The sequence below is a fragment of the Octopus sinensis genome, linkage group LG3 (genome assembly GCF_006345805.1).
Source record: "Octopus sinensis linkage group LG3, ASM634580v1, whole genome shotgun sequence".
Taxonomy (NCBI): domain Eukaryota; kingdom Metazoa; phylum Mollusca; class Cephalopoda; order Octopoda; family Octopodidae; genus Octopus; species Octopus sinensis.
The window spans coordinates 6,085,286-6,112,785 of NC_042999.1; the positions used below are offsets into that span (position 1 = coordinate 6,085,286).

The 27,500-nt window shown below is 38.1% G+C and overlaps 1 protein-coding gene across 3 annotated transcripts in view; it reads left to right on the forward strand.

Annotated features, from left to right (window-relative positions):
• Positions 1 to 27,500, forward strand: part of LOC115209735 — a 65,501-nt gene that overhangs the window by 704 nt on the left and 37,297 nt on the right. For 2 of the 3 annotated variants that reach the window (XR_004998133.1, XM_029778239.2), the window contains exon 2: positions 8,788 to 9,401. Coding sequence is in view for 1 of the 3 variants with exons in the window: in XM_029778239.2 (XP_029634099.1) it covers positions 8,913 to 9,401 (489 nt within the window). In the remaining 2 variants the exon portion in view is untranslated. Of the gene's footprint in view, positions 1 to 6,687; positions 6,808 to 8,787; positions 9,402 to 27,500 lie in introns of those variants that run through there. The other variant, XR_004998134.1, reaches the window with a different exon arrangement.

Sequence of the window (27,500 nt, forward strand, 5' to 3'; positions counted from 1 at the left end):
ACTGTCATCATGACAATGAGAATTCCTGTTAGATTCACTATTGTCATCTAGATTTAAATTGTTGTACTTCTCTATCTCTATGTGCAGAATATCATTTCTACTTTTCGGATGATTTCGAATATTCTTTTGCTGTAGAGTTCGTTATACTACTTCCAGTTATTTTATGTACGCTCCCCTCAAGGTGGTGCCCCAGCATGGACACAGTGTAATGACTGAAACAAGTTAAAGATAAAAGATGTCCTGCTTACTGCCGTAGGGCTTTTGAGTTTCTCTTGTCGCTATTGACGACGCTGTTTTCAGGTTTATCTTTTATCTATTGTCTTTTACTTGCTTCAGTCATTCGGCTGTGGCCATGCTGGAGCACCAGTTCGAAGAGCTTTTAGTCGAATGAACCAACCCCATTGTTTTTTTTTTTTAAGCCTGGAACTTATTCTATCAGACTTTTGCTGAACCGCTAACTTACGGGAACGTAAACATGCCAGCACCGGTTGCCAAGCGGCGGTGGAGGACAAGCACAAACACAAAGACACACACACATGTATACGACGTGCTTCTTTCAGTTTTCATCTACGAAATCCACTCACAAAGCTTTGGTAATACAAATCACACACACACACACACACACACACACACTTCTTACTTCTAGAACCTGTAACGTCACTCCCATAGTTTGAGAAAAGCTGTGAATGAAAAAAAGACGGAGAAGATTCTCAGAAAAAGAAAGGCCCACTCCATCGAAGACAACCAAAACGGGTTATAAAAAAGTTTTCTCAAGAAAACAGCGGAGGCGGCGTGAGTGACAAAAATGACATAAGATTAACAGGTGCTCGAAAGACTAATCCGTGCCTCTCACACAGAATAGCAAAACTGCGCATCTAAATGCGTTCATCGCTGGACTATACAGAAATGAAAAAGTTTCAGCGAAAATATTTTACACAACATTATCATATGCTAGCAGTATAGCCCGGCGTTGCTCGGGTTTGTTTTCTTTTCGACCCTTTAGAATTGGAATTTATGAAAAGTGAGCATTTTTTCTGGTTGAAATACACCGAAAAATGGCGACACAGCAGTCAAAAAATCGTAAAAAATAGGGATTTTCATAGAAAAAGAGCACCTTTTTGATGTAAATAATTTTTGGTGTTAACATGGTCCGATTTGAATTTTTTCTTCTACGAAATGAAGAGCAAGCCTTCTTCTATCATACTCTCAATTTTGGTCAACTTGCGCCGCAGGGTCTCGGAGGAGATAGTGTTAGTTGAAGGCTACCAAACCTACCACACACAGACAAGATTGAAACGGGATCATCCAGAAACCAAGAATTGTTCACCAGTCTCCAGTATGGGCGGTGATAGACAAGAAATGACGTGGAATTCTCTAACCCACGCCTAACCAGTGAGTTTTTAACTGCTGCGTAGATAAACGACCCTAAAATGTCTTTCTCTTTGTACATTTTAAATAATATCGTGTTAATTATCATGTATGAATAGTGTGCCTTTTATTCTACGTAATAAGTCGATGTGTTCCATAAACTTTTTTAATGCCTCTTTATAACCGCTTTTATCCCTTACCGAAAACATTTCTTATCCGGGCCACTTTTTCAAATAACTTGTGTGTTCCCAAAACACGTTTTTGTACGTCTCATTCGACGTTTTCTTTCTTGTATGCATGGGTGAATTGAATAAAATTGCCTTCAATGGCTAAATAACAGAAAATATTGTAAATGAGCTGTTGCTGTTGTTGTTGTTGCTGCTATTGTTGTTGTTGTTGTTGCTCGGTATGCATTTATTTGTTGAAACACGACTTTCTTTAGAAATATAACATCCTCCTTGAGAATTGCCAGACCAAACTCCCAACGCTTTCACTCACACATACATCCACCCACGCTCAAACACATACACACACACACACTCATACACACACATATTTACAGATACATACACATTCACATAGTCTTTATTAAAGATATCAATCGGGGTGGCGACATTCGAAGGCTAACACAATGCGAACGCATTGTGACCAGCGATGTGTAACAACATCTGATTGTCTGGTCGGTCACGTGATCACGTGATATATATATATATATACATATAATGTGTGTGTGTGTATACATTATATACGTACATATAGTCTTTATAAAAATGCCACATTACACCTGTTGCAAACAAGTGGCTATAACAAAAGTAATTGAAACAGCTGTAGTGCAGTGTCTCTAATAACGATTAGAATAACTTCGCATCGCACTGAGTACCACCTTGAAAGAAGTTTTCTTCATTTTACTCTTAATAACGAAGAATGCATAACGTATACCAACAACTGCTTGGCTGTTTCCTGTAAATCCAGCATGTATCTTGTCCGTTAGCCTACCTTATTTTGTAGTTTGGTTCTGTAAATTATTCCTCTGGCCAAACAATTATCATTAAGAGAGCAGTTACTGAAATCCATGCGATTACAAATTGAGGTTGTTCATTCTTGTTCATTTCAGATAGTTTCTTTTAACATTAAATTGCTTAACCGATGAAGCAATTTTTTTACAGCATGAGTAGCTAACCTTCAAGGTTTTTCTATTGAAGGTCTTACGATACCTGTAAGCCCTGTGAAAGTATCTAGATACAAAATTTAAGAATTCTCTAATCTCCTTTTAAATTAATGATAGATGTTAAACTATGAAACAACCTAGTTAAGAACCTGCTCTCATTAGCGATGCTATGGAAATTCATTATTTTAATCGAAGGGGATGTATTAAACATAGCCTCGTCCGTTGAAGAGGGGAAATTTTATTTACTTATAGTAACTTACGGTTGGGTTTAGACCCTCTAAATTGAAAATAAGATCTAAAAGAAAAACTAACAATACTTTGTTTAATTTTCATTAAAGTTTCTACAGAAGTTAATAATATTTCAAATCATACGTCGGGAGAATATAATCAAATCACTTATATTGCGGCTCATAACTAATCCGTCATCTCTGTAAACATCCCCACTCAAATTTGGGAATTTTTTACGCAAATAATCCAGGATATATCCTTCCATATTCAAGCATAATTCTACCCTGCCAGAAGCACCCGTGCAGACATCAAACAATTCATCGTTGCTTCTTTGTTATTGCAAACACGATAGCGTCAGTGAAAAAAATGGCAATGATTTCGTGTCGTGCAGGATAATGTTGAATTTCTGAGAGGAGTGAAGGTTTTAGGAACAGAGTCGAGGAGTATTCAGAAACGGATTACTCTTGAATCGACTTATTCGTCTCTCTGAAATTGGTAGCTTCGTGCCAAAATTCGAAACCAGTATTTCAACGAGGTTTAAAGTATTATATGTATGCCTGAGTGCTTTGGCCTTCTCCGTGGTTTTAATCTATATATATATATATATATATAAAGCTGAAGTTGTCTGTGTGTGGCAGGTTTGGTAGCCTTCAACTAACACTATCTCCTCTGAGACCTTGCGGCACAAGTTGACCAAAATTGAGAGCATGATAGAAGAAGGATTGCTCTTCCTTACGTAGAAGATAAAATTCAAATAGGACCATGTTAACATCAAAAAGGTGCTTTTTTTCTATGAAAATCCCTATTTTTTACGATTTTTTTACTAGTGTGTCGCCATTTTTCGGTGTATTTCAACCAGAAAATGTTCGCTTAAAGAGAATAACAAGCTACATAATGCCAAATTTTTACTTTTCAAAGATTCCAATTATAAAGGGTGGAAACAAACCCGAGCAACGCCGGGCGATACTGCTAGTTTGAATAGAAATGGTTCTCTGCTTCCGTTGTAACGCATATTCCGATGTCTGTACTTTCGTTAGGCTAAAATCCAGTGAAACCACGCCGAGAAACTAATGTCTAACCTATAAACGTTCTCTCTCTCTCTCTCTCGCTCTCTTTCTCTCTTTCTATCTCTCTCTCTCTCTCTCTTTTTTCTCTTTCCCTCTCTCTCATACACACCGTGAAACTAAAGTCTAACCTACAAGCGTTCTCTATTTCTCTCTCTCTCGCTCTCCTTCTCTCTCTCTTTCGCTCTCTCTTTATCTCTCCCTCTATCTCTCTCCCCCTCTTTCTCGCCCCCTCTTTCTCTTTCTTTCTCTCTCTCTCTCTTTATCTCTCTCTCTTTCTCGCTCTCCTTCTCTCTCTCTCTTTCTCTCTTTCGCTCTCTCTTTATCTCTTTCTCGCCCCTCTCTCTCTCTCTCTTTCTCTCTCTCTCTCACACACACACACACACTTCCACTTTCTCTTTCGAACTTTTTAATCTCTTGCATTTTCGTATTATTTTTATTGTTTTTCCTTAAAAAATAGTTTGAATATGTTTTTAAGCTGTCAGTGTTAGCAATGCATTAATGTTTTTTCATTTCATAAGACAACTAAAAGAAGGCCGCTGCACACGCGTGTGTGTGTGCGTGCGTGTGCGTGTGTGTGTGTGTGTGTGTACGTGTGTGTGTGTGTGTGCGCGTGTGTGCGTGTGTGTGCGAGCGTGTGTGTGTGTGTGTGTGCGTGTGTGTGTGAGCGTGTGTGTGTGTGCGTGCGTGCGTGTGAGTGCGTGTGTGTGTGTGTGAGCGTGTGTGCGTGTGTGTGTGTATGTGTGTGCGTGTGTGTGCGTGTGTGTGTGTGTGTGAGCGTGTGTGCGTGTGTGCGTGTGTTTGCGTGTGTGTGCGTGTGTGTGTGTGTGTGCGCGTGTGTGTGCGTGTGTGTCGTGTGTGTGTGTGTGTGTGTGTGTGGTGTGTGTGTGTGTTTATTTTCGTTTGATATGAACCGACATCCATAACTACTCTCAGAAAAATTACATTTTACCAAGTTTACTTGTTGCATTTTTCTTGTTTTGTCATTTTGTCAACCCAAAAAAACCCTAAGAACATTTGTGCTCTCGCGTCATTGCGCTCGAATGAAAAACAAGACTTCTTTCTCGGATTTTTTTTTCTTTTTTACCTATATATCTTTACAAACATTATTTACTATTCACTCACAATGGTTAATCCGGGTGAATAGGAGTAACAGTCAGAATGTCAACGAGTTCAAAAGAAAAATTGAAAATAAATTCTAAATACTTTCTAAACATAAAATAGTGTTTTTAAAACCCATTAAATGAAGAAACCGAAGAAAATACTGCAGATATTTATACTTTGACAAATTGAACAGATAATCTTTAGCAAGCGCAAATTATAACAACCGAAACAGAAGTAGCAACATAAGCAGCCTATCTTTTGCCAGCGTTGCAAGCCAGAGGGAAACACTTGACATGGACTAGCTCCTAAAATAAAAATGTAGATGAGGTATTCTGTTGTGTCTGGGGAGAGTCATTTTCTTTTTGGGCCTTGTAATTTAACACATTCACCGGTAAAATTTCCACTTTTTTCTTATTTTTATTTTCCTAAAATTTTCGTTGCGTCTTGCAACCTTTTCAATAATCTTGACTCTGTCCGCTAGTTACACTGCGTTCCCTTTTGTTTGTTTGTGCGCATGTGTGTGGGTCAGTGTGTGTGTGTGTGTGTGTGTGTGTGTGGTGTGTGTGTGTGTGCCTATATATGCATGCATGTACGTATGATGAGATATGTCACAAAACATATCGCCTCTTTTCTCAACGGATACATCGATAAAAAGGGAAGAATGTGACACATCTATTTCTAAAATGGACTTAGGTTGCGTTTCGTAGATACAATGTGGAGACTTGTAGTGAAACGAGAGAGAGCGAGAATTAATCGAGAGTGGGAAGAAAAAGAAGAATCTCCCAAGATGGGCGATGCGATCATCCGAAAAGTAGTTTAACTTCTGAGGGAAGATTATCGATGGTTGGAGTTGCCTGGGGGAAAGGAAAACCATTTCGTCCTGGAATAGAAGGAATTCGAGATTTTCCTCCAGATTTTCTCTCAGAATGATTTAGGCGCAGGAGTGGCTGTGTGGTAAGTAGCTTGCTAACCAACCACATGGTTCCGGGTTCAGTCCCACTGCGTGGTATCTTGGGCAAGTGTCTTCTGCTATAGCCCCGGGCCGACCAATGCCTTGTGAGTGGATTTGGTAGACGGAAACTGAAAGAAGCCTGTCGTATATATGTATATATATATAAGTGTGTGTGTATATGTTTGTGTGTCTGTGTTTGTCCCCCTAGCATTGCTTGACAACCGATGCTGGTGTGTTTACGTCCCCGTCACTTAGCGGTTCGGCAAAAGAGGCCGATAGAATAGGTACTGGGCCTACAAAGAATAAGTCCCGGGGTCGATTTGCTCGACTAAAGGCGGTGCTCCAGCATGGCCGCAGTCAAATGACTGAAACAAGTAAAAGAGTAAAAGAGTAAAAGAGAGAGACTCTTGATGAGAACCCAATAAGGTTCGAAAATCAGTTAAGGCTGTTCATCATTTTCTTCAGTCTGCGGAGACATGCTAAAATTTGCTCTGTTTATAATTTTAAATGGCGGTGCCCCAGCATGGCCACAGCTCGTGAACTGAAACTAGATGAATTTTTTTTAAATAACCACGATCGAATTTTAAGGTCCACCAAGGCTAAGTCCTTGGCCCCCTCCTAATTATTATAGTTTCCCATGCTATAATAGAGGGGTTTAAAATTGGCTGCTGATTAGAACTCCGCTATGCTGATAACTAAGTTCTGATATCCGGATGTAAAGTTAGATGTTAGCAGAGAGAAGACTGCGCAGGTACGGACATGTGATGAGTATAAGAGGATGAGAGCCGTATCAAGAAGTGTAGGGCATTCAAAACTGATGGAGCTTCGGGAAGAAGCGAAGATAATTAATTTGAGGATGAAGTGTCACCGTGGAAATCAAAAAGGACCGAAATAATTGACCCACGATGCAAGAAGGGCGAAATGTAAGTTAAAAATAATAGAGGTGGTTGTGGGGTGGGGGACACATCTGCTTTTGGTTCTCTAACTTAATAGTCCAAGTTAAATCAACGTTCGCAACTTCCCCTGCTTCTTGATGACCTCGTATGTTTCTCTATCTGTCTCTCTCTTTCCCTATCTGTTTGTCTCTCTCTTTCTCTCTCTCCGTCTCTACTTCTCTCTCCCCCTCTCTCTCTTATTCACCATAATGAAGAATAGTATTGGACCTGTATGTAGCCACTCCCCCTACCACCATCCTTATCACTGTATCTCACCATAAAACTTAGATACACATGTATAACATGTATATGTGTACATACACACATACACACATGTTTGTGTGTATGTATTCATTCTTACCTCTTGTTTTTTTTCCTTTTTATTCCCTCTAATCAAGCCTCCAGAAATTCACCACACTCATACAAAACACACACACACACACATACATACAAACATGCATACATACATACATGCATTTATACACACACACACACACACACACACACACACACTCTCACATATAAATCCAAAATGATAAAAGAACACTCCATTCAACTCCATGTAATTTCAACTAACTTACCTATATATATATATATATATATATATATATATATATATATATATATATATATATATATATATATTATATATATATATATATAACTTTTCTGTAAAGACAATTCCTGATGATTCTCCGAAACTAGATGAAAGAGCTATCCAAAATTATCCAAAATTATCCCCAGTCTTGACTTTCCCCCTTTTTTTATTGTATAAAACCTGTACACCACTTCAAACAATCTATAAATATACATACACACACGTGTGTGTGTATATGTATAGATTGTTTGAAGTGGTTTACAGGTTTTATACGGTGGTGGAAGTGAAAGAGTGACAGACAATTATTCTTTGCGTCGTTGTCTTTGAGTTCGAGTCCCGCCGGGATTATCTTGCTTTTCATTCCTCTAGGTTTATCTACTGAATGGGATGATTGGAGTGAAACTTGGCTGCTATTTCTAATAAATCAAGCAACCAAATAGACGCTTCTGCGGTAACTCATTATTTTGTTTTGTATTTTATCATGGAAATTATTATTATTATAACGTGCTTTCACTTCACTACCGAGCGCAGCTCTGTGTGCCTTGGGTATGTGCTGTAGTTTGCTGTGATGCTCTGATGGTTACTGTATTGAAAGTGTTCTGCGTAGGATGTGTGCAGTGCCTAGTAGCGTAATTTTCTGTGTTATATGTGTTTGTAAGTCCTGGTGCTTTTGTTATGTATTTGTCTGAATATTTTTTTATCATGCCTAATGCACCTACTATGATAGGAATTGTTTCTGTTTTTAGATTCCACATTATTATTATTATTATTATTATTATTATTATTATTATTATTATTATTATTATTATTATTATTATTGAGTGAAAGAGCAGTTCATGCCATCAAAGTGACACTGGGGTAAAATATACGAAGCCCAATATACCCTTCATGACTACCTGTCTGATAAGGGTACACCAGGCACATGCATCACAACCATATGTGCGCGACATAGTGATCTCATATCAAGATAAACAGCACATGACCTTGCAGGTGGGGCCCAGTTAGAATTTTCTTCATGTTGAGTAGCCCATCCCGCTCAAACGGTCCCTGAATAAGGGTTGTTTAAGGATGTTGAACGAAACACCCATGTTTCCAGAGGTGAATTATTCAAACCCCAAAGAATCCCTCTCAACACGTGGCTATGATGCTCCCCCACTACTTCTGCTCGTGATCAGAGATGCACATATCGTCAGCCACTAAGGGACATGCTCAACTGGTTACGGTCAATTATTATTATTATTATTATTATTATTATTATTATTATTATTATTATTATTATTATTATTTATTATTATTATTATCATTATCATTATCAGTATCATTATTATTATTATTATTATCATTATTATTATTATTATTTTATTTTTCAGCGGGAAGCTGCAAACTGATGCAATGAGAATAATGTTACCCAAACTGGTGTAATTTTTAATATTAACCGAAACCAAGGTTGTGAGAAATAAAAAAAACAACAAACAACGAGAAACGCAAAGGAGATATGGGATCGGTCATTAGCAAGAATGGTTTTTCAGCCCTTAGTTCCCAAACTAATAAACTTGACTCTAGAGAACCGTTGAACGAATCGAAATCTGATATGAAGTCCTCGAATCATTCAGAAAATGATGTCGTTTCTGGTAACAATTGGGACTACGGCACCTGTTTTACATCTTGGTCTGATGACGTCACTTATAAATACTTGGATGATATTCTGTGTGACGACTTGGAGTATAATATAGTTCCAGGATTTAATAGCTACTCGCAGACAAACGCGGATATGTGTTCCGACCTTGAAGATAGTTGTGAAAATACTCCTTCGTCCAATTCAGCATCGGAGAAACAAAAACTTAAATCGACCTCAGATTCAACCAATTCTTGTCTTGAAGAACAACACCGGCGAAACTCTGAGGATAATTCATTTTTAGATCTTGAAAACCAAATTCTCCAGGAATACAACGATGCCAAAGGAACACGGCCATTACTTTCAGAGGTAAATATCACTGAACTGCTTTTTTTTTTTTAACTTGTCCATTTTAACGTTAATTCTTTAAAAGGTGCAAATACTCGGAGTAGAAGAGTAATACAGATGAACGTGTTTGCATTACTCCTCGCCTCTAAAGCACCAAAACTTTATTGCAGTTTATATTATTAAGCAAATGATGAAAATCTCTTATGGAGTGGTGGTCACTTAGTCGTAAATATTTCAGAATCATTTGATTTACTGTTTATTTCTAGCACAAAGTTTAACTGAGGCACTTCAAATTTATGGCGGTGACCAAAGAAGCAATGAAATTCCAGTTGTAAATTGGAATGCAAGACTTAAGAATTGGTAACCAATACCACGCCTATTCCCGTATTACTTCTAATCTTCATACAACCAAGATTCGAAACCAGTTTGCTGGCTTGGCGCGTTTTAGTGGTTTACTTTTAATTATACTGCGATGTTTATCACTTGATTAACCATTGTGAAGGACGTAGCTTGGTGGTTACAGGATTCGGCTCACAATCGATTTCCAGCGGCGGTGCATTGTGTCCTTGAGCAAGACACTTTATTTCGCATTGCTCCAGTCCATTCAGCTGGCAAAAATGAGTTGGACTTGTGTACTTAAGAACCAAGGCGTAGTGTGAGATAGGGGAACGTGTTTTGTACAAAATTGATCATAGCCAAAAATAAGGCGTTTGGTACAAAAATAAGCCCGTTGAGTATTTTATCGTGGTACCAACACTAGACAGGTTGTCATATTGGACCCCTGTCCCTTCAATCCTAGATTGGGCAGTCACGATTTGGTATGGCCATCACTCCTTGATGGATTGCCTTCCTAGTGATATGGCCTCATATCCATATCAACTCTACATTGGACAATCGCGATTCGGTGTGACCATCACTTCTGGACGGGTTACTTTCGCTACTGATATAAAAACCAGATCCCTTTTGAGACAGGTTATAGATAAGCGACTGCAAGAAGAAATAGACACAGAGAGGGGGAGAGAGGGGGGGAATAAACGAAAATAGAGCAGATTGAATGAAGGACAGGATGATAAAAGATAGCAGAAAGAAGTATGTAAATAGGAATAAAAGACAATTGCAGCGTGGAAGGTGTTTATAAGCCATTTAAGAAACACACAAAAGCCGTTCGATTCACTTCAACATTTAAATTTAATTTGTCAAAATATTTTCGTCGCTTTCAGACTCAGCACGAAGTTTTGTCAGTGAACAGGTCGCGGTCTCAAAGCGACGAAAATATTTTGACAAATTAGATTTAAATGTTGAAGTGAATCGAACGGCTTTTGTGTGTTTCTTAAATGGCTTACAAACACCTTCCACGCTGCAATTGTTTACATTCCAGCACACGATCTCAGATCAAGTCACTCGCTATGCAAGTACATCTCCGTAAATGAATAAAAGAATTTACTTTTAAATAGATGATCAAATAAATAAGTCAAAATAGTAAACGAAAGAGATCAAAATACTTTTTCACTGAAAGAAATTCGGGATTAGATATTTCAAAAAACCAACTGAAATTGATTTTTATAACATTTAACACATTCTGTGGTTATTATAAAGATTTGTGAATTAATCATTTGAGGGTTTATACCAAGTTATCTATGGCTACTGATGGGGTTGTGTTCGGCCGGAAAGCACAAGAAATCTTTTACTATTTTTACTTGTTTCAGTCATTTCACTGCGGCCATGCTGGAGCATCACGCTTAGACGAGCAAATCGACCCCAGGTCTTATTCTTTGTAAGCCTAGTACTTATTCTATCGGTCTCTTTTGCCGAATCGCTAAGTTACGGGGACGTAAACGCACCACCATCGGTTGTCAAGCGATGTTGGGGGGGGGAGAAAACACAGACACACAAACATATACACACACACATACATATATATATACATATATACGACGGGCTTCTTTCAGTTTCCGTCTACCAAATCCACTCACAAGGCTTTGGTCGGCCCGAGGCCATAGTAGAAGACACTTGCCCAAGGTGCCATGCAGTGGGACTGAACCCGGAACCATGTGGTTTGTAAGCAAGCTACTTACCACACAGCCACTACTACGACTTTTACCGATTCTTCCGTCCAATGCGCTCTAATAAGATGAATTTCTAATATTGGTGCGGTGCCGTTATGAATTTAGTGATCGGGGGTGGGGTGATGGCAGTGTTGAACAAACGAGTTGTAAAAGTTCACCCAAAATTTTCAACGCGCCATAAAAATATATATATACTTGCCAGTTTCATTTCCTGAATGTTAACAATAGGCGCAGGAGTGGCTGTGTGGTAAGTAGCTTGCTTACCAACCACATGGTTCCGAGTTCAGGCCACTACGTGGAACCTTGGGCAAGTGTCTTCTACTATAGCCTCGGGCCGACCAAAGCCTTGTGAGTAGAATTGGTAGACAGAAACTGAAAGAAGCCCGTAGTATATATGTATATATATATCTATATATATAAAACTGAGAATGTATGTCTGTCTGTCTGTCTGTCTGTGTGTTTCCCTAAAACTTGAGAACTACGCAACCAATTTCATTCAAATTTTACACGTGCCTTACTTAAGGTCCGGGAAGTGTCATCGGCAAAAACAAATTTAACTTTTTCCCTAGGGAGACCCCACAGCAATATCATATCTTCTCCACTATTTCAGTATTACGTGTTAAAAGTGAAACAAAAACATCTCTCTATTGTAATGCAGACATTCACTTTAATACTGAAACTATTAAAGTGAAGGCATTATATAACAGGGATGAACCATTAACAGCAGTCATCCATTTTGTTAGAAGATCCGCTATGGTCTTATATGCTACACCACTGGTTTTCAATTCATATTAATCAAATTAATATTCAATTTTTCACCCTTATTGTGTGTGTGTGTGTATGTATTAGCAATTCGTATAAAATTGCATCAATGACTTGAACTTCAGTAAGTGGTTTCACATAAAGTGGGATAAATTAAAAAGGTTTGTTATTATTATTAATGTTTGACTATTGTAATCACATTTGTTGGTTCCTCGTCAGGGAAACGTTGTTGTGTTGCATTTGTTAAATAATTGTAAACCGTAACCCTCCCCCTTTGGTTATTGTTTAAAAATTGAATTGTGTCCCAGTTTGGGGAAATTGACAATATTTTCATCGTCTTTACGGAAGCATTTTTGTTAAAATGCCTTCGATAGAAGAAAGTCCAAAAATGAATTTCGCTGCAGCCGTACACTTCTATACAAGAGGGAGGACAAGATCCAATTGATCGAAATTGCAAGAGACGGGCCTACAATTCCAGTTTGTTATATATTTTGAGTATTGTTATCACTAGCGATATCAAGATATAACTTGGACTCCACCTGTACTTGCTTGCAATGATTCATTCCTGAGAGTATGAGACCTTCGGGCCATTTGACATTGGGGAAGTTGAAATCACCCATAAGAAATATGGTCACGTGGTGTTCCAGATTCATGAGGATTTCTCGCTCTGGCCGACATTGGGGCGACTGTACACAGCTACCAGCCCACAGTCGACGCTATGGGTCGGGTCGGGTTGGGAGAATTTCCATTATATATTGAGAACTATAGCGCGAAGCCAGCATAAAAAAACAACCCTTCCTCAGTTGTTGGTTATTTACCTACTCCGCATTGCGAGCAGTGCAACAAGATGCGTCTTCGTCAAAGCAATTGCTCCCCCAAAGCAAATTAAATAAAATTTGAGATACGTGGAACGTCAAAGCTGCTAACAAAAACAGGACAGAGAAAACATTCGGGAAGAGCTGTTTAACCCTAACGAGGTGAAGTGGTGAACGCTGGAGAAAAAAAGCTTTGTCAACAGACAGACAAGAATGCGTGTAATAGTTATAAACTGAACGAGAAGAAAAAGAATTACATTTAGAAATAGAGATCTATAATTATTGAGGACAGAATTTCAGTTAGAAATAGGGAACTATAAATATTGTATTATGCATAAAGTGGTGGCTTACATTCGGGGCTTCCAATTTCTCTGTAAATTATAAGATAGTCGCAAAATCATCGCACATGTCACCATCGATTACAAACACCGGTGGAAGATAAAATTTCCAGAGGACATTCTTGTTCTTTCGTTTGTACAAGGATCGTATTATGATTCGGCTTAAAATAAATTATAGATACAAATATAATGTATAGAAATATATAAAAACCAGAATAGAAAATAAACGTCTTAGGCATATAAAATGAGATAACATGAGATATCAAGGTGTTATAAACTTGAAACCTACTAGAATATCATAGATTATATATATATCAAGTTATCCAATCAGTTCTGTCCAATTTTACCTTTTTTTTAGATTTGAATGAAATTTAATAGTATTTTCAAATTTCTAATTCAATTAAAAATTATTTTTATGCATTTGTGTACGTTTAAACTAATTCAATATTGTTTTACAAAATAATAGAGGGTGTCCACAAAGTCTGCGTACATGGGGATTAACACATACTTTTAAAACAAACCAATTTTATTTAATTATAATGTTAATAAATAATATTTTCAAAGTGATTTCCATCATTTTTCAGTGCATAACTTGATGCGCCTGGCAAAATTCAGGTGAACTTGATTAAATAGGTCTACATTGCCATCAATTTCAGCACACTGACTGGTAATGCGTTCTCTCATGTGTTTTAAATCTGTAATCTTTATTGTAATCTTTCTCTTTCAACATACTCCACAAAAAGAAATCAAGAGGAGAAAGGTCTGGTGAACGAGGGGACCTTTCCATATGAGCCCTTCTTCCAATCCAGTGAGGAAAAGTGTCATTAAGCCAATCTCTAACAGTTGTGGCAAAATGGGTAGGGGCCCCATCCTGCTGAAACCAATTCGAAAGGCCCTCGCCTAGGCGCTCAATTTGAGATATTAATTTGTCTCTCAATATGTTTACATAAGTCTCATCCGTTACAGGTTCAATGAAGAAGGGTCCTAGAACATGAGCTTTCCACAAACCACACCACACCATCACCTTTTTGCTGCCTTGCTGTTTAGATGGATCCATCCAATGTGGATTACCTCGAGACCAGTATAGAAGATTCTGTCTGTTGACCTCACCATTTACATAAAACGTAGCTTTGTCACTGAACAACAAAGTTTTTCGTAAAATTGATATTTTAATCCAATTTATCTGAAAACCATTCGCACGTCTACATTCGTCTATCAGTGTCGTCTTCATTTAAGTGATGCAATATCTGTAGGTTGTATCGATGAAACTTTTCCTCGACCAGCATTTTGTGGATGGTTGGTTTTGGAACACCTAACACCGTGGATGTCCGACGAAGTGATTTCTTTGGGCTAGCAGAAACTTTAGCCATGACAGCCTCTTTCGTTTCATCTGAAGTCTTTGGTCGCCCGGAACGGGGTTTATCCAAAACACTGCCTGTTTCTTTGAATTTCTTGATCAATTTCCCGACGGCAGTAAAAAAAAATAGGTTACCTATAAGGGTGTCGAAGATTAAATTCTTCCGCAATTTTGCGATAAGACCATCCCTCTCGTCCACTTAATAATACTAACTCGATTCTTTCTCCTTTAGACAGATCCATCATTCGATCTGGGATTCTTTCTTCTTTAGACAGAGCCATTATTCGATCATCTGTAGAAAAAAATACCAAATAAATTTAGAAAAGTAAAGTATTTTTTTTATTTAATTTAAACAAAAGTAAAAAAGGAAAATTATTATTTCTTATATTTGTTTATGTTATGATTTTATTCCATGTACCCAGACCTCGTGGACACCCTAAAATTGCTTTGATTAAAACCCTTTCAACATGGAAGTATCCAAGGAGCATTTAAGGCACATATTCTTTATGAGTACAATAAAGTTAACTCTGCAGCCGAAGTGACTCGAAACATACACTCAGTTTATGGGAAAGTACTTGAATGAAAGAAGTTGCAGGAGATCGTTTGCAAAATTGAAGATGAAGATCCAATAGAATGTCCAGTTGAGTTTGATAATAAGCTCCTTGACGCATAACTTGAAGAAAATCCGTCATTATCAGTTGAAGAATTGGCAATAAAGCTTACTTCAAACCATACAACAGTTCATCGTCATCTTCAACAACCTGGAAAGATTCCTAAACTTGGAAAATAGGTGCCTCATGTATTGTCCGAAAGCAACCGCAAATCCCGAGTCGACATCTGCTCTTCTCTCCATTCTCGCAAACTCATTTCACCCTTTTTCGATAGACTTGTGACGAAAAATGGATTTTCTATCGAAATGTTAAATGTCGTAAACAGTGGCTTGGTAAAAGGGAAAATGCTCAACCACAACCGAGAAGGAAACTTCATGGGAAAAAGGTTCTACTCTATCTGGTGCGATTGCAAAGGCGTAATTCACTTTATATTGTTACCACCTAATGCAACAATCAATGCTCAAGTCTACAGTCAGCAATTATAGCGTTTGAACCAAGCTTTGAAGAAAAAAGAGCCGCTTTAGTGAGTCGAAAACGAGTGATGTTTCATCAGGACAATACGCAACCCCACACTGCAAAGATCACATCACAGAAGATCGAAGAGGTCGGTTTGGAAAAATTTCTTCATCCAACTTATTCTCCCGACCTTACTCCTTCAGGATACCATTTGTTTCATAGTTTACAGAAATATTAGGGGGACACAACTTTCGCAAGCCAGGAGGAGGTCGAACTTGACATTTCAGAGTTCTTCGCTTTGAAACCAAAAGAGTTTTACATTGATGGGATTAAAAAGCTTGTAAATAGATGGAAGTAAGTCATAGATAATCAGGGAAGGTACATTGATGATTAACTTTCAATTAAATATAACATTTGATCACTTGGATTCTTTATCCAAAATTCAGACAGAACTTATGGGATGACCTGAGATATATACACCGGCGAAAATATATTTAAGACCGACGATAAAAGTTCTATTTCTTACAAAATATTTTGTTACTAACACCATACAAATTATTTATATCTTTTACACCTTATGCAAAATTTATTTCTCTTTCGAATGATGCAAACAATTTTTATACAACTTGAAGAATTCTAATGCTAATTTAATATATATTTCTTTACTGCCCACAAGGGGCTAAACATAGAGTGGACAAACAAGGACAGACAAAGGGATTAAGTCGATTACATCGACTCCAGTGTGTAACTGGTACTTAATTTATCGACCCCGAAAGGATGAAAAGCAAAGTCGACCTCGGCGGAATTTGAACTCAGAACGTAATATAAACGTTTCAAATTTACCGGCAAAATTAGTTTAAGACCATGTAATATGTATGCAATTTTTTTGGCCAAAATGGTTGATCACACAACGAGCCTAAATGCACCATATAAAGTTATAATTTAATGTTATTATACAATTTATTAATAATGGGAAAACAACGTAGCCTTAGTCCAGTCACGAGAGCAAAAATCGTATATTACAGCAAAAAGTTTCCTTTTCGAACATCAGCAAGCAACTAAAGTGCAGTAAACCGGTTTGCGTGCAAGCGTGGAAGTTATACTCGGAGACTGGTCAATATAAAGATCGGCAAAGGACTAGTAACAGAATATTATATATATATATATATATATATATAATATATATATATAATGTATATAATACGAGAATTTTAATGGAGATAACCTGCAGTATATAGTACAACATTTTTGTCTCCGTATATGAGCTAAGTATTAATAAAATGCGGTATACGATAAAAATTTCGGATATAGCTGCCCAACCACCTCTGCTGTAAGTAGGTGGAATTATATCAGGGAAGCTTTGTATACCACATCAATAGATACTTTCGGCATGAGAGAAAGGCAAAACCCAGATTTTGTTCAGTGCTGGGCTCTCAGAGCTGGAAACAGTTATCGAAACAAAGCGTGCAGCTCTGATGTAATACAAGAGTGATTCTTCTATAAAGTCACTCGAAGAACTCAGAAAGGCAAGAAATAAAACCCAACTGACTGCCAGACGCTGTACAAATAGGTATTGGCAGGAAATCTGTCAGAGTATCCAGTCAGCTGCTGACAGTGGCGACACCTGTGGGATGTATGCCGGTTTGAAGAAGGCCCTCGGTCCATCCGCAACCAAGTCAGTCCCACTGAAATCAACTACTGGGGATCTCATCAAGGACCAAAGCAAGCAAATGGATAGATGGGTGGAGTACTACCAGGATCTCTACTCATGAGAGACCACGGTAGCTGAGGCTGCAATCGAGGGTGTCAAGATCTTGCCTGTCATGTGTGAACTTGAAAGTCTGCTATCTATAGCAGAGCTCACCAAGGCTATTGACTCTCTAGGAAGTAACAAGGCTCCGGGAAAAGACGGCATCCCTTTAGAGATCATCAAAACCGGCAAAAACACCATCCTGCTTCGGCACATTCATGAGCTTCTGTGTTAGTGCTGGGAAGAGGATACAGTCCCTCAGGATATGCGGGATGCTAACATCATTACGTTTTACAAAAACAAAGGTGACCGTGGTGATTGTAACAATTACCGTGGAATATCTCTTCTAAGCACTGTTGGAAAGGCCTCTGCTCGCATTATCCTGTCCAGGCTGCAACTGCTTGCTTCTCGAATTTATCCAGAAACGCAGTGTGGCTTTAGAAGAAGCAGATCAACTATTGATATGATATTCTCCATACGCCAACTTCAGGAGAAGTCCAGAGAGCAGAAAAGGCCATTATATATGCCTTTGACTTAGTAAGTAGAAAAGGCCTCTTAATCCTGCTCAAAAAAATCGGATGTCCACCAAAGCCGCTGAGGATCATCACATCTTTCCATGATGATATGCAAGGCACCATACAGCACAATGGTTCAACATCAGCCGCCTTCCAAATAAAAAATGGGGTAAAGCAAGGTTGTGTCCTTGCTCCTACATTATTTGGCATCTTCTTCTCGCTGCTGCTGTCACATGCCTTTGTGACATCAGATGATGGAGTGTTTCTGCACAGTAGAAGTGATGGGAAACTGTTCAATCTCTCGCGTCTGCGTGCCAAGACCAAAATCAGAAGCGTCCTGATCAAGAAGATGCTATTTGCTGATGATGCCGCTCTGGTATCACACACAGAAGAAGCCCTACAAAGGATCATCAACTGTTTTGAGCAAGCATGTGGCAACTTTGGCTTATTTATCAGCCTCAAGAAGACCAATATCATGGGTCAGGCTACATCGACCATCCGAAACATACATATTGGAGACCACAGACTACAGGAGTTGGAGAAGTTTACCTTTCTTGGCTCTACCGTCACCTACAACCTACCCCTTGATACTGAGCTCAATATTCGCATTGGCAAGGCAGCTGCTGTGATGGCCCAAAGCTGACCAAGACCGCAAAAATTAAGATGTACCAGGCATGTGTACTTAGCAATCTACTGTATGGAAGTGAAACTTGGACGCCATACACACGCCATACGACGCCATACGTCGCCTAAATATCTTTCACCTGCGCTGCCTCCGGAAAATCCTTCGCATCAAATGGCAGAATCACGTCCCCAACAAAGATGTCCTCAAGCAAGCAGGAATACCAAGCATGTTTACACTCCTCACACAAAGACGTATGAGATGGCTTCGACATGTTAGCCGTATGGAAGATGGCAGAATCCCCAAGGACATACTCAACGGTGAGCTTACTAGAGGCACTAGGTCTGTGAGAAGACCGTTCTTACGATACAAGGATGTTTGCAAAAGGGACATGAAGGCCTGCAACATCAATATTACAAACTGGGAAGCAGTTGCCAGCAACCGTGGAGATTGGCGACGTACCGTAAAAGAGGGAATACAAAGAGTGACATAGAGGGAGAGGAGAAATGGAAAGACAAGAAAAGACGTCAACAAGAAAGTATGACATTACAACCCGCCAGGCTAAGTCTTCGCTACATTTGCGGCAACTGCCAGAGGGAGTGTTTGTCCAGGATAGGTCTACACAGCCACAGCAGGAAATGTATCAGGACATGAAATGTAAAAGCCGGACTAGATTATTTCATGCGTAACTCCATTGTCTCCCGAGACAAAAAGGATGCCAACAACAATATATATGGATTTCGTAGATAGGAACTGAAACAAATCAATCGTATATATATGTATATATGTAAGTGCATGTGTGTGTCTTTGTGTCTGTGTTTCGCCCTCATCACGGCTTCACAACTGCTGTTCATTTATTTACATCCACAAAACTTACTGGTTTCACAAGAACAAACTAATAGAATAAGTACTAGGCTTATCAACATAAAAAAGCACTATGCTGTGTCTCATATTTTTGTTTGCCCACTCAGTTGTATCTATCAATTTATCTTTGTGTGTGTGTGTGTGTGTGTGTGTGTATCTATATATATATATATATATATATATATATATATAAAACACCCTAATGGGAGCCTTAACTCCCAAATTTTAGTCATTTCTTTTTCGATCCAAAACTAGGTCAAAAGTACTGAATGGATTTTTATGAAATTTGGAAATTATATTCTAAGCATAAGGGCCATAACCCCATGACAATTTATATATTTTTGCTGTTGGTGAAATTTTAACCATCGATATTAGACGCAAATGAAGTAATATTTATAAAATTTCATCTTCTTACAAAGCTAGAAAGACCCCTCCATGGAGACTTAACACCCACAATTTCGTCATTTTATCTAAACAAAATCGAATACAGTTGTGCTCTTGGAAGCTGTAGGTTTACCCGAGCATAAAAGTTGGGCATTATTTCTAATTCAATGGTACAACAGTGTAACAGTTTGCTTTGACATACACTTACATTGTGATTTCTGCAATGTGATGCATAAATTGTTAAGTAAATGAGAGGCATCTTTGTCTCCACTGATTCAGTTGCAAAGTGTTGAGTAAAGTTATTTGATTGCCGACCTCCTTTCAGTCTTTTTATTATCACTCGGTCACACATAGTCCCCAGATGGTAACATTGATTACAAGGCCTTCCCAGATGAGTGACTGGTTATTCAAAGACATTTATAGATTTTAAATTCATTCTGTCCAGTTACGTATCAGTATAGTGGTCATTTGCAAACTCCAGAGGTGACACTTTAATTTCTCCTAAGCCCTCACGTCACACAGTTGTTAATGTTGATTTCAGTTGGGTAACGCCCTTCCAATTGCTATAGATTCGTAATGCATCTTACGGCTGTGCCTGTCACCTGAATGGTGAGGAATCCTACATTGGGAGTGGTAACAACTAGGGTAGGGTAAATACTGCTTATTGTGATCATTCGTCTTTTGGTTTCCATGTGGTACGATTACAATTTTTTTAGGGTGTGTAAAGAGGGAAATAACCTCCATCTGCAATTTTGATGAAATTCGAAACATAGATATTCCAGTTCATTCAGAAAATATAAGAGAAAAGTTTAATTCTTCAATTGAATGTAACCGGGCAACGCCGGGTATCTCTGCTAGTGTATATATATATATATATATATAAGTCAGTAAATGGTGGGGTTGTATTAACCGCATGTGGAGAAATGTATTTTTTTCCATTCCTATATGTGTGTGTGTGTGTGTTTGTGTGTCTGTGTTTGTCCTCCTACCATCGCTTGACAACCGATGTTGGTGTGTTTACGTCCCCGTAACTTAGCGGTTCGGCAAAAGAGACCGATATAATAAGTGCTAGGCTTACAAAGAATAAGCCCTGGGAGTCGATTTATTCGACTAAAAGGCGGTGCTCCAGCATGGTCGCAGTCAAATGACTGAAACAAATAAAAGAATAAAAGAATTGGGAAACAGACGAGACTTCTCAGTTACGGTGCGAGGTTAAATGTGTTTTCGAAGACCATCGATAGATCTTGAACCAATCGTCTTTCTATTGATTTTCTCATTCGTTTGGACTCACCTTCATACAAACAACCAAAACCAAGTCTCAAGAGACAAGATAACATGAATAATTAATACTAATTACTCTTCTACGGATGACCGAAACAGCGGAATCTGATGGCCAAAGAGTCTTTAAAGCAGCAAACAAAATGTCTGGAGTATTTATTTACGGTTCTTTGCGTTCTAAGTTCAAATTTTGCCGAGGTTAAGCCTGAGGTCGATAAATTGAAGTATCGGTCGTTAAGTAATTGATCGTATCCGAAATGTTAGTAGAACTATAATAGAAGGGAAAAATACTTTATCTAATGTCGATAAAATAAATACTTGGCTCTGATCAATTTAATCAATTCTTCCATGAACCTATTTTTGTTGCTGTGGATTCCCTCAATATTTGGTTTCAGATTTTGACACAAGGTCAGCGATTTCGGCGGAGGAGGTAAGTCGATTACATCAACCCCAGTACGCAACTGGTACTTAATTTATCGATGCCGAAAGGATGAAAGGCAAAATCGACCTCGGCGGAATTTGAACTCAGAACGTAAAGACGAACGAAATGGTGCTAAGCATTTTCCCCGGCGCGCTAACGATTGTGGCAGCTCGCCGCCTTCGATACCCCCAACATTTACAATAAAAGTCTACTACACTAGTTTTGTCTCTCTGCGTTTTTAATTCAAACCTCGGCAGTGTTTGAAAGCATCAGCTGCATTCAACCAACTTGAAAAGATCTGGAAGATCCCTAAGGGCCAAAGATGAGGTTCGACAATAGTAGCGTGCTGTGAACTTAAGCTTATGACTGCGAAACGTGACAGATGAAAATCACTCAAACGTAAAATTCTTGGCATCAAATGGAGTTACTTCGTCACCGATAAAGAAGTGGAGCAACGAACCAACCCGCAACTTTTGTCTAATTTTGTGTGCAAACGCCGTCTGAGCTGACTGGGTCTCGTAATACGATTCCCACGTGAAAGATTCGCACTGAAAAGTTGTCAGTGGATATACTCCCCTTTGCGGCGGTCGGTGCTTCATCTAACACTGTATGGTTGACAGTCGAATGAATGGCGGTGTAATGGAGATATTGTACGTAAAGGGAGACACTCCGGGAAGGGACTGCAATGGGAGATGGCAACAGGGAAGTGAACTGTTGAAATGTTGCAGAAGGCAAAGGGTTGACATTGGATTGCTGGTGTGGCTGCAGAGTAAGAAACTTAAACTGAACCTGTGCAGTCACGTGAGAATATGTAGTAATGGATTACTTGAAAAAATAAGTGGTTGGTGGGAGTAATTGAAGAATATGCTTTGATATTGAAGTCCTTGGAGGAAACTGCTTTGTTGGTGCAGTATTCGGGCTTGTTGGTATGATGACAAAATGGTATCCATTCACAAAGAGCAGTGGATACTGGGCCACATCGTAGGATGTAGTGATTCCTACAAAACTTCTTGATAAACAATATTCTTTGTTTTCCTTTGAGGAATAAATGAAAATAGATTTCTTTTTTTTTTTTTTTTTTGCTTCCCACTCTAGAGCAGCCAACATTTAATTACGCGTGTGAGAAGCACGACTCTTCCAAGTGAAGTTCTACCACAGACAGCGTTTGACTCTGAGATTTATTGATAGACATTGCGAAGCTGATACGAATTGGAACTGACACTCTTCTGAGTGAAAAAGGAATTTCTGCTCCCAGTGGAATGAGAGGAATTCAAGGTATGAAAACATCCTCTCCTTTTCCATATCCAGAGAGAATGGTGGCTTCAATAACATGTGGCATCATCTTCTTTACCACCTAGCGTATCCCATTGCAGAGTGTTGGTGAATCTAAACCCCTCAATAACATTACTGGAGTTCCCACATTAAGTTCCAATCTGTGGGGAGATAGTCCCAAAGGCTCCAATGAATTGAGAAATTCTGTTGGATAATTTACCACCTCTTGAGGATCTGGGATTGTATCAACTGACTTACAGATGTTTGGACTTCCAGGAAGGTACTACAGCAACTGCTCATTAATTTTACTTGCCGTGCTGTTTTTTGGAGACAGTATCGCTTTTCACACAGTCAATTGAGTTTGTGATAATTTTTCGACCAATTGAGGATCTCCCCTTTCGAGATATTATGTCAAGAAATATGATGTAACAAAATGAGATGACAGTTGTACGTAAATAATGAAATGACAATAAAAAAAGGTAAATAATACCAATATCTTAGCAAATTTTAAGAAATATATCCAATGAACTGAGAGGACACTGTTATGTTAATAATTAACTGTCAATAAAAAAACAATTAATATCAGTATTTTAAAAAGATGGAAAACGTTCAGCAATTTAATCACGTTGATTGAGGAAGACAATCAATTTCTGAAAGTTACTTCGTAAAGAATTACCACCCTTCTTCACATAACCCAGGAAAGGGTGTTTTCTGCGCCCAGATGGCCCGTTACTCACTATGTAAAAACCATATCTGGAACATAAATATTGTATGATCTCTGTTTGGAGAAAATCAGTTGAGAACTTCAGAAGATATACGGGTTTACACACACACACACACACAGCCTCACTGTTATATATATATAAGGTTAGCTATTCTTGTTGCAGAAATTTCGCCTCTTACATTAGCCAACATAATAGGAAGCTAATTGAGATTAGACATGGTGCCGAGCCCATTAAGAAATGTAATTTCAAAAACGAAAGCTCCTGTCCGTTAGAAGGGAAATGTCTAGTGAAAGGAGTAGTTTATAGAGCCAAGGTGCAAGTGGAAGGCTCATCGGAATACAAGACATACACAGGGGCTTCAGAAAATTCATTTAAAACAAGATTTTATTCTCATAAGAATTCTTTTAAATACCCAGAGAATAGAAAGAAAACCAGCCTAGCAAAATATGTCTGGGAACTAAAAGAAAAGGAAGCCCCACCTTTCAACGTGACATGGAGCATTCTGGACAGGGCGGCACCATACAGACATGGAGCTTACAAATATAATTTCAAGTGCAAGCTTTGCTTATTAGAGAAAATGCACATATTATTCAAAGACAATAATTCTTTGAATCAAAGAAGTGAGTTAATGAACTTATGTAGGCACGCGGCTAAATTTAAAATGTCGAATATAAATATACCATATGGATAGAGTATATATTTTGTATTTTGATTTTTTGATTTTGATTTTGACTCTTGAGCGCTACGACGGACCTATAGCAAAGTCTTATTGTTTCTACATATATATTAGGAAAAACCTACAAACTTTGTTTTCATGTTATTGTATTGCATAAGATTACCTTGATTATTTATATTACCTTGATTATTTATAAATGACCCAAAATAGGATGTTATATTTTATTTTATATGTCTTTCGTATATATTTTATTAATGCACCCATTTTTTAAAAGCAATGTTTTTTTAAAAAAAGCAATGTTGTCAAATTTAGAATGTTTATATAAGTTTGTGTATAGCAAGCATATGTATTTGTGAGCATGCGTATCTGTGTATGTGTAAGTGAAAGTATGCTTGTGCTTAAGCACGCATACACACGACGGTATGTATATGTATCAATTCAAACTTGTGTATGTATACTGGCCTCTATAGATGCCAATAATATCGCTACAAGTTTTTTCCCCACCCCTCCTTCGTTCCTTTTTCTCTCTTCCCTTTCTTTCGTTCCCCCTCCTTGCTCAGTATATGAGAATTGCTACATAGATGAATTTTAGCTTGCGTGCGAGACGGTTTGCGTGAATATATGTACACATGCTTTTATGTGTATAATTTAGATTCATATTCATACGTCTGTATATGTATGTATGGCGTTTACGCGCATCCTTTTGTGTATGTGATATATATATGTGGATTTTAATATAAATATGTATTGCAGTATTTATAACAGGTTTAATTTCTATGCATTAATTTGCACTGTCTTCATTAACGGCAATAGGTTTTTTCCTCGGTTTTTTCCTCGGATTTTATAATTTTTATAAGTTTTTTTATATATATACATATATTTTTGACCTTTTTGTTTATCGCTCGAAGATTGACCGTTTTTTCTAAAGGGCCAATCAAACAAGTCCATTTCTTTTTAAAGGTGTAGCGTTTGTAAGAGTATAGATTGAATTAATATATCAGTTCCATTCTAGCAAAACTGTCTGATGAACGGCAACGAGAAACTCAGAGTAACAGATTTTGTTGAATTTTCTGCTGCTTAAAATAAAGTATATATATATAATATATAATATATATATATATTATATATATAATATATATATATAATATATATATATATATACTTTTTCTTTTATTTCTTTCGGTCATTAGACTGAGGCCATGCTGGGGCACCGCCTGGAGGAATTTTAGTCGAACGAATCGATCCCAATACTTATTTTTTAAACCAGTTCTTTATTCTACCGGTCTCTTTGTCGAGCCGCTAAGTTATGGGAACGTAAACGAATCAAATCCGGCTCTCGCGCATCGGAGAAGACAAACATAGACAAACACACACATACATACATACAGACAGACAGACATATACATACATACATGCATATATATGTGTGTGTGTGTGTGGTGTGTGTGTGTTGTGTGTGTGTGTGTGTGTGTGTGTGTGTGTGTGTGTGTGTGTTATATATATATATATATATAAGGAGCTGGCAGAATCGTCAGCACGCCGGGTAAAATGCTTAGCGGTATTTCGTCTGTCGAAATAAATTTTGTCTGTCGATTATATCGACCCCAGTGCGTATCTGGTACTTATCCTTTCGGGGTCGATTAAATAAGTACCAGTTACGCACTGGGGTCGATATAATCGACTTAATCTGTTTGTCTGTCCTTGTTTGTCCGCTCTGTGTTTAGCCCCTTGCGGGTAGTAAAGATATAGGTATTTCGTCTGTCTTCGCATTGTGGGTTCAAATTCCGCCGAGGTCGACTTTGCTTTTCATCCTTTCGGGGTCGATAAATTAAGTACCAGTAAAACACTGGAGTCGACTAGTCCCCTACCCCAAAATTTCAGGCATTGTGCCTATAGTAAAAAGGATTATTATTAGCGACGGAAGCAGCTTTAGTATCAAAAGTTAATCTTTATATCCAACTAAACATGGAGGCTTTGTTAAAACACCGGAACCTGTGTATAAAAACACAAATGCATAGATTGTAGCTGACGCAATTCGTCTGTCGTATATCTAATCGTCTGTATATATACTAGAAATATTAAAATTACTAAGTCTCTCTAAAGGAGATTACGGCAGCGTTACTGGATATTAATAGTTATCGCCATACTAATATGACAGTCTATAAATATAAGACTAAAGCTGTCGCTGATTAGCTCCAAGAGGCCATCGCCTCTAGCTAGCTATATGACACACGAACCTGCGTCCATTACAACCTTCGAACAGGGGAGGTCAGCCGCTTCACCTTGCTAGTCAGACATCTGCAGACATGTTTCAGGGTTGTTGCACTTTATCTGACAAGCAAGGTGAAGCGGCTGACCTCCCCAGTTCGAAGGTTGTAATGGACGCAAGTTCGTGTGTCATATAGCTAGCTAGAGGCGATGGCCTCTTGGAGCTAATCAGCGACAGCTTTAGTCTTATATTTATAGACTGCCATATTAGTATGGCGATAACTATTAATATGTATATATACTGTATATCTTCAAGCTCGCCGCCTATCGGACACAGTATACAGAGCGGTCTATGATGCGATAAGTCAGTGTGTACCACTGATGCCATTCTATACAATTTAGGTCTCCGGGTTTCTGCACTAACTTTAATCACTGTATATTCACGTTGAGTGGGGAAAAGACTTCACGAAACAATTTTTAAAATTCATAACAATCTGCTTTGCTTTTGCCATATAGCAGAGGGTGTATATTTGTATATACAGGTGTGTGTGTGTGTGTGTGTGAGTGTGTGAGTGTGTACTTGTATAAGGTATGTTGTGAATTTATGAAAAGGAATACCTACTATTTCCTTTCTCGAGTCCTTTGTAAAAATTTTGTTTTTACTTCTTGCAATGAAGAGTACAGTGATATATAATTAATTTGATTAATTTAATTGTTTCTATTCAAGTATGAATTTGCATGATTTTTTTTATATCGCTGTACGAAACGATCGTCTGCATGAATTAAAATTCTCTTCTCTATTTTTGACTAATAGTTTTATGAGTTTTATTGAGTTTTATGAGATTCCTTTCCATAAATTCACTACACACCATTAGACAAGTTATTCTTTTCATATTCGCAACCTTACGCCAGTAAGCTACCAGCAAAATATGAAGAATCAATATTAGAAATCTTGTTTTGTTTTTTTTTTTGGAAACGTCCAAATTAAAGGACGAATCTA